This window comes from Styela clava, chromosome 8 (assembly GCF_964204865.1).
Source record: "Styela clava chromosome 8, kaStyClav1.hap1.2, whole genome shotgun sequence".
NCBI lineage: Eukaryota > Metazoa > Chordata > Ascidiacea > Stolidobranchia > Styelidae > Styela > Styela clava.
The window spans coordinates 13,731,441-13,739,640 of record NC_135257.1 but is presented as its reverse complement, the minus strand read 5'-3'; the positions used below and the strand labels follow the sequence as shown (position 1 = coordinate 13,739,640).

Genomic DNA, 8,200 nt, shown 5'->3' with positions numbered 1-8,200 from the left:
AGTTATGGCATAATTATTGGCGGATTAGTTCCAGGTGTCCATAGTTTGAATTAGACCAATGAGTTCAAATGCAAACATGATTAAGCCGACTTGCTGTCGTATTTTATTACGATCTGTTTGATTTATGCCTCGTACGTATCAGATGCGATGTTGTATCGCCCATCGGCTTTTCAATATCATCTATGAAAAACCTATTTCAAAGTTTGGCATAAAAAATTACATTCGACATGTAAGTAACAGATTTGCAACAATTTGTAATTTCATGAATGGGAGTTCGTTTCAGATCTCCGTGCCATTTCCCGTATACGTAGCAATATTCTTTGCTCCTGATGATACATGAATGAGACACATATGATCTTTTTTTGTGCATTCGAAACTGTTTTTCATATTGCTGGCGACGCTATTCCCGTATCCAGGTTCAATACAAACTTAAACACCGAAGATATACAAATATATAGTATAACCGCGTTTCAATCATATTAATAATTAATTAACTAATCCAATGATAATTTTGTTGGATACAATAATATCCATACCCATATCCATACAATATTATCCATACCCAGACGAATCATTTAACATTAACTCATACTCGAAACAAGGCCCAATTTGCTTGCTTGAAAGCTAATGAGCGTTTGTTGTCTCTCTCAACAAAATCCAACAAATCAAGCCGACTTGCCGGCGTCGACTATTTATTTACCGCATTGAACATACTTCACCCGGTGTCACCAAATGTTGGTTTAACCTCGAATTCCTTTCGCACATACAAGAACTAACTTCGGCCAAGTTTTTAAGAGGTGAATGGACGGTCTTCACACTTTTTTATCATTTACACCTACAATTTATCACGTTCTTATTTTGAAACAAAATAGAATTATTCGAGAATTTCATCTCTAGTTAATTGTGGACCCGTGTTTTTCTAAATTGTTCTACTTTATATTTTTGGGAGAAAATACACATTCTAGGAGATAGACCCTTCATTAACTAACTACTGTATATCTTGACATTGTGCTGCCTAGTGTGTGCGTGCTGTTAGGTATTCTTGCATCCATGTGTATTGTCATATTTGTATACAAAAGTCTTTAACTGTCATTATACTTATGGGGGCCACATGTCTCACAACTGTGCCTTAGATAAACAAGGCCTGGCTTCTTTTGTTTATTCATTATGCGAATAATGTTACATTTTGAAGTAAATAAACATGCATACACATACATACTCAAAATACGTACATGTGTCAGATTAGTTGCATATTGTTTTTTATACCAACATAAATGCGCGTAATAATATTGAAACACGTACCAGTAAATTACCTGATAATGTAGTTGAGACTCGGGGACAATGCATATCATAATTACTTCTTATCTTGTTAGCAATAAAGGGTTTCCACGCCCAAATCTCACCGAAAGAATTTATAACTATCTTCACAAGGACTTATGTGGTGGAGCTAGAATAATCCGCATTGCAATGCGATTTCGTTATGAATATTTCAATGCATAAGTAAATTAATTGAATAATTCATAAGCTGCAAATTAATGAAAGCTGGATTATGGATTTATAATTAAAAGTAAATGCGTATAACATAACGCAAAATGTCCCATTGAAAACGCAAAATGTCCCTACCTTTTGAATGTTACCATGTAACTCGGTTGCACCTTCGAACTGGTCTTTTTTACTTTCGAAAAATGCTTTGAACAATTTTAGAATTGGAGTTATTGTGATAAGTTCGGAAGCGGAAATTAGTCTAAAATTGGGCCAGAAAAACATTCAGAAGTATTTAACACCTTCTTTAATTTGAAAGGGTCGAAGAACTACATATAGGAAACATAAATTAAAAACAGAATGTGCGAATCACCAAATTATCGACATTTGGTCCAGTTACGAGGTCATAATATGCCGGATATTGAAGTACAGAGAGGTGGGCGGAAGAGGTCTCCTCGTAAACGGGAAATTAAGTGACTTCGATTGCACACGGTAGGAAACAAACGGCAGACAATTAGTACTTTCGTTTTCCCAAGATACTCAAACAACTATATCTCTCTCAATGTGCCGTCAACACTCTCTTTTTTTTTTCAATTACAATTTGAAACAATAGTGTGACGTCATCAAGCAATTGAGTGAATAGCAAAACAAAAACGAGAGCGATGAAGAAAATGAGAGAAAGAAAAAAAGGAACGCGCTCGTTTTGTATAAAAGCTACTGTCAACGCGTTTTCGTCATCAAATACTGAATGAGCTTTCGATCTATTTTTGTGTTACGATAGAATTGTATATTATTTGAAATCTAATTATCGAGCAATTATGGTGAAAGCAAGCAAGCAAACAATGGCTCTCGCTTCAAGATACAGCCCTTTAGCTTCACCAAATATACGCAGATCAGAGATAAGACGACCAGTATCTTCAGAAGCGGTTTACATCAAAAGCGACGGTGCTAAAACCACAGGCACACCACCGGCATTGAGAACGATACGGGCAGAGTTTTGTAAGAAATATAAGTCAAAACTAGAGGAAAACCGAAAAGAACAACAAGTTGAAGAATCTACATCAGAGGCAAAAGAACTAAGGTACGTAAACTTTTATTTTGTATATAATTCAATTTGATTGATTTACATGTTAAGTGGCTTACATCAACTTCATTGAGTCCAAACCGGTATTCTGGATATGTATTATAAATATAATTCTTCACGTTTATACCTTATACTGCTACTATCTGTGTTTTCGCACATTTCCACTTTACATAAAACGTAGTCATAAATAGCAAATAATATAACGGTTCAAATGGAATTAATTTTGCTTCCTACTTGCCCATTTAAAAAATATGAAATGGTTATCAAATTATAGTTTTCTATGTTTAGAAATTTGTACCAAAAACTTCGAGGTGTGATCCCCTCATTGTCGGAACAACAGACGAAACCTGTGACAAGTCTCGACGTTGTATTAAGCGCCATCGACTATATTCGTGATCTACATTCCATGCTTGGTGAAAAGTCCCCACCACCTCCCGGTCTTTTTCCAGTGACGTCAACGCCACTTTTTATGAAAACGTCCGGAAGAACACCTTTGACTCAACTAGAAAACAAAAGGCCGGAATTCAGTAAGCATAACGTAAGTCGAAAGTTAACAGCTTGTTTGCCTTTCGTTTTGACGTAGACAATTATCAACTATATTCCCATGAATAAGGTGGTATTTCCACAATTTCGTCTCAAAACCGAAAGCTTTAGACAAATTTCATGTATTTTTAGGTCCATTAGCCAAAAGTAGACACACAAAAAACTGTGTGGCGCCTTTTGTCTAAACCCCAGACTAAGCAACTAATTCCGTCTTTTCAAGCCATCATCAACCGCCCATTTTCAACACTAATAGTAGGTTTTCGTAATTCTATAATTACCAGTCTCTGTAAATCGGCGCTATGGTGGGCTGGTTTTGTCTATTTAAGATATTAGTAACCACAAACACGTATTTTGTGCTATGTAGAATATTTTTTTTCCGGTCCCAATTTTGAATATTTTTTATTTGATTCCAGGATTCAGAATTGTCTGAAGAAGATCTCCCATCAAATTGAGATTCTTGCATAAAAATGATCGAGCAAACGCGTTTAGCCAAGAAGGTAGGTTGATATTGTTTTGTATTCTGAAATGTAGCATCGCTACACGGTACTTCGAATTTTAACGCAACAGTGAGATATTGGATTCGTGAAACCAATGGAGATATGCGGTATAAAGTTATGATAATTATGTTTCTAACTAAAATACAGTCATAACCAACTTCTGAGAGGTCTAATCAGCCATAACCTGTTAGTTGTCATAGCTTAACTATATAGTTTCAGTTTCTTTGTAGTGCCTAATCCATCCATCACCGTAACTTTTTCAATCACATATAATTAAATGAAAATATATATTCTTTTCCAGAAAAGAGACGGATTGGTGAACACCGAAACAACAAACGAGCAACCACGAGGAGAGATACCCTCAAATCCCGCAACATTCCAATTAACTGCCGAGCTGCTATTCGACGACGAAGAATTGCCAAGTAACAAAACCGGACCAAATATTGAACATGTATAAACAATGCTATGTTGTAGCAGACCAAACATTATGCATCCGTAATTTCCGAATTGCAGTTTTATTTTATTTTACTCTTTATTTTTTATATTTTGATTTTATATTGGCAAACCAACCGTGGCCTTACCCCGTGCTTTGATGTTAACATCATGCCGGGGCTTGCGTTTTGTCATTTAATTTGTAATTTCTTTTTTTAACACTATCCTGTGATATTATTGCAGTTATACCTTCACGTGCTTTTGTCTTCCTTTATTGATCTTTGTGTCTTCCTTATATCCTATTTCTATTTATGATTTTTACCTTGAAATTTGGCTCGCCTTGTTAAACAACTACGCAATAAAATATAGACAAAACAGAAATATATGAATTTTGCAAAACTTATGTGCATGGGTAAGCAGTATTCTAGATGTCTGAATCTCCAATCATTGTCTTCAATGTCATGGCGGGTCATTAAATGTAGGCTACTGTCTACATTTGTCCGCTGTGTATTATTGGGCTATTATGATACTGTGTAATCAATACTTGGAGGGAATATATTTGCATGCCGAGAGTTGAAGCCGTAAAAGCAAACTTTTTAAGTATAGTAGAAAGTTTCAGATGAGTTATAAATTTCACAGGACTTAGGTGTATGTGGTACAGAATATGTGTTTTAGGAACATGCGCTTGGTTCATTTCGTTTTTCCACATTTTTTCAGTTTAGAATTTTAGATCTGTTTTGATTATTCACTATAGTCTTTAATTCCAATGCATTTTGTCAATATGCGTTTGAATTTTGACATTTTACGTATTTTAATGTTATTCCGGGTTAATATGTGTATCGAAGGCTGATTGCGGATTTGGCAATTGTCCTTAGCCGTGCCCTCAGTCATGCATGTAATGCGCAACGACTAAAAACGAACAAGTAAGATCCTCGCTTGTAGGATTACTTTCCACATTCTTCTGGTCCAATCCACAATTGATGAAAGATAAGACTATCAAAATTTGTAAGACAGCACCGAATTATCAAATATTGAAAAATGCCCGAATTCCCCGAATATCGTTGTGTAAGGCTCGCGATGGCCAGTGTAATTCATATCTTTTTATTTCACTAAAAACGCGGAAAATTTCATTATTGAATGCATAACTGACATGCAATAAATACCATAAATGCAGGATATGAAATTTGCGGTTTAAACCACATGTTCAAGAGCAAGACTATATCACCGGATATAGTTTGAAATGTAGTGCAATATTTCGTAATAATTTCTTCGTACGGTTTGAATCGGAGATTATTCAATTGAAAATGATTTCCTGGCAGCCCAGATGGTGACTAATCTATTGAAAAATAAGAAATTTGTACTGATATAACTTGTTAAGCTTATCTGATCATAATCCTATGGTATAAATTTGTCAAACATGGCAACACCTAACTGAGATGACCTTTCTGCTTGTTTTTATTTTTATTCCCAATGAAAGCAAATTATCATGTTTTGATTATGCATTTATGTTCGACAGTTCCAATATAATATATATATACGGCAATACTATATATTAATTACCTCACCTTAGACAATCTCAGTTGACAATTCATTAAAAATCATGCATTTCGAACTGTTTTGATAATTTGAACACGAAATATTGTTATTTGATTTTCATAATATCATTATTATAAAATGCATGATGAGTTGATGTTGTTAAAATTAGGATTTAAAAAAGAAAAACCAAGTCAATCAGAGACTAAGATAACTACTATGTATCTCTCCATATATGGCCCATTCATACTCGATCAAAAACAATTATGAATGACAAATATTCTAGCGTTGTTTGTGACATGCGATATACCTTGCTTCTGTCATATGATATATGTGTGAAAAACGACTGACACCAATCAAGTAAAGTTACTGCGATTCATATGAACTGAAAACTGTCTGTTGCATATGTGTTATGGTTTTTTTCTTTTCAATTATAGCCATAACCTAAAAATCATTGCCCAATTTCATTTTTGAATTTGATTTACATTCGATCGTCTCAGTTATACTCCCATCACGATCGGGGAGATATCAGGCTTCCAATATTTTTGTGTATCAGTTTCATTCGAAAATAATGTGAATCGTTAATATTTGCATATCATCGTTGCATATCAAGCATGTATATTCCAATCTTTTATACTGTCAAAAATTTAGTTTAACAGCATGATATGCCTAGCAAAATATTGTAACTATCAACAAATAACAATCCCATTGATTGAATGTGAAGGTATTTATTTATACACCGTATTATTTTGAAATTTTGTCACTAGAATTTTTTTTTTTAATGCAAAACCGTAAACGCGAAATAAAATGGGATAGATCGGAAGTCGTCATTTCATATAATCATGAATTGAATAATTTGGTAAATGTAAATAAAATGATTTGAACGACCTATATATTTGTAGGATGGGCAAATCATTGGGTAATATCTCAGGTCATAACAGTATATAAAACCGCATTTTGCAAGCGGTTTAGACTCACTTTAGAGCACGTCTGGAATCTAGAAAAAAAAATCAATTCCCGATATAGCTCTGCATGCAAATTACTAATTCTGTGTTCAATTCCGATTAAAGTTATGAAAGCACCATATAGAAAATGAAGTTGAATGAGCATTGACAATTACCATGGATGGACATGATATATTTATACCGCCTACTCTAAACCAGCTACTGTATTTTATTCTATATTGACCATAAACCTGAATATGGAATTGTTATTTTACGGCAACCGGATTAAATTAGGGGCGGCCAAGAGAGTAAAAGATTCCCACACTAATAAACTCATCACGTCATAAAAATATTATGGTTACAAATTACCCGAGTATTGAAAATTCGCACCATAACGTGAATAGCTTTCTCATGCGATCACCAGATGCTCATAAGCGTTGTCTCCCACGATATAACTTGCTGTAGAGTTGCCCCCCAGGGGCCTAATTTTGGACGGTTAAGCAAATCTTACTGTGATCTTTTTTACCGCCAATCGATTTAGAAGGGGAATTTGGAACATCGTCTAAAAACAGTCTAATATAATCAATCGAGTGTGGGTTACTGGTAAATCTATTTTGAAAAATATGAATCCTATTTCCAAGCCGCATCAAGTATGATGATAAAGTGCGTTAACAAACACCTTTTCCTTTTTTCTCTGTGATCTTAAAAGACCCCTTTATTGTATTTCAGTAATTATGTTTGTACTAATTTCAAGTACGAATGTGAGTGGTTAGATGTATCATGTCTTCTCGATCATAATCCGTTGTTTGAAGATTGTTGTTGTTATCAGAACAATCAACAATTCTAAAACGGAAGCGTTTGTTTACATTGCTGTCATCTCTCTTACCTTGATGATCAGTAATAATGTATTCGGAGAAGATTGTTTTAACTTGTGCTCCACGGAATTCAGTAAATTCAATTAAATTGATGTTTTTACATACGATACGAATTTTTGATAGAATGTCTGATTTTCTGAAGCCCTTCACTACTTGAATCCGTACTAAATATAGGTGTGTGATATTGTTTTTGTGTAAATAATAAGTGCAAGCTTTAAGTATATAGTTTCGCTATTTTTAATCGATTAAATTATTTTATTTTGTGGTTCTTCTTCGCGGAGGTTTTGATTAAAAAATGAACTTTCCCAGGAGTTTATTTCATGGACCATTACTATATGCAAATTAGGAATTCGACCCTCTTGATATAGTGTGAATCATATTCTTGTTTTGTCATATCGATTTACATTGACCAAACACCATAGTCAGCCAGGATACGCGACGCAAACTTAAACGATTTTGTAAATCAAGTACCCATGTGTAAGTACCAGTAGGATAGCATGCTAGGATTTTGATCATATATTTAATAATAATAATATACTTAATTTGCATACTGCATATGCACCCGATGCTAAGTTGAGTAAGGATCTATTATTTCAAAATGTATTGTATATCTGAGTATGAACATACGTCTTCTAGTAAACAATAGAGTAAACGCGAGTCATATTGTAATATAAAACAACCATTCTTTTCTGTGTAAAATACGGGAATCCATTCATATAGGAAATTCCCATAAGGAGCATATACGATATAAAAACTTTATGGTTATTCAACTATCGTTTTTGGTTTTTGTAACGGGCCATATGAAATTTA

The 8,200-nt window shown here is 34.1% G+C and overlaps 1 protein-coding gene across 1 annotated transcript; it reads left to right on the top strand.

Annotated features, from left to right (window-relative positions):
- The first annotated feature begins 2,217 nt into the window (after positions 1 to 2,217).
- LOC120345540 (uncharacterized) lies at positions 2,218 to 4,419 on the top strand. Its single transcript, XM_039415025.2, has 4 exons — positions 2,218 to 2,563; positions 2,855 to 3,104; positions 3,523 to 3,606; positions 3,908 to 4,419. Exons 1-3 carry the CDS (start codon positions 2,301 to 2,303, stop codon positions 3,559 to 3,561), a joined length of 552 nt encoding a protein of 183 aa, XP_039270959.2. The 5' UTR covers positions 2,218 to 2,300; the 3' UTR covers positions 3,562 to 3,606; positions 3,908 to 4,419.
- Positions 4,420 to 8,200: the final 3,781 nt, after the last annotated feature.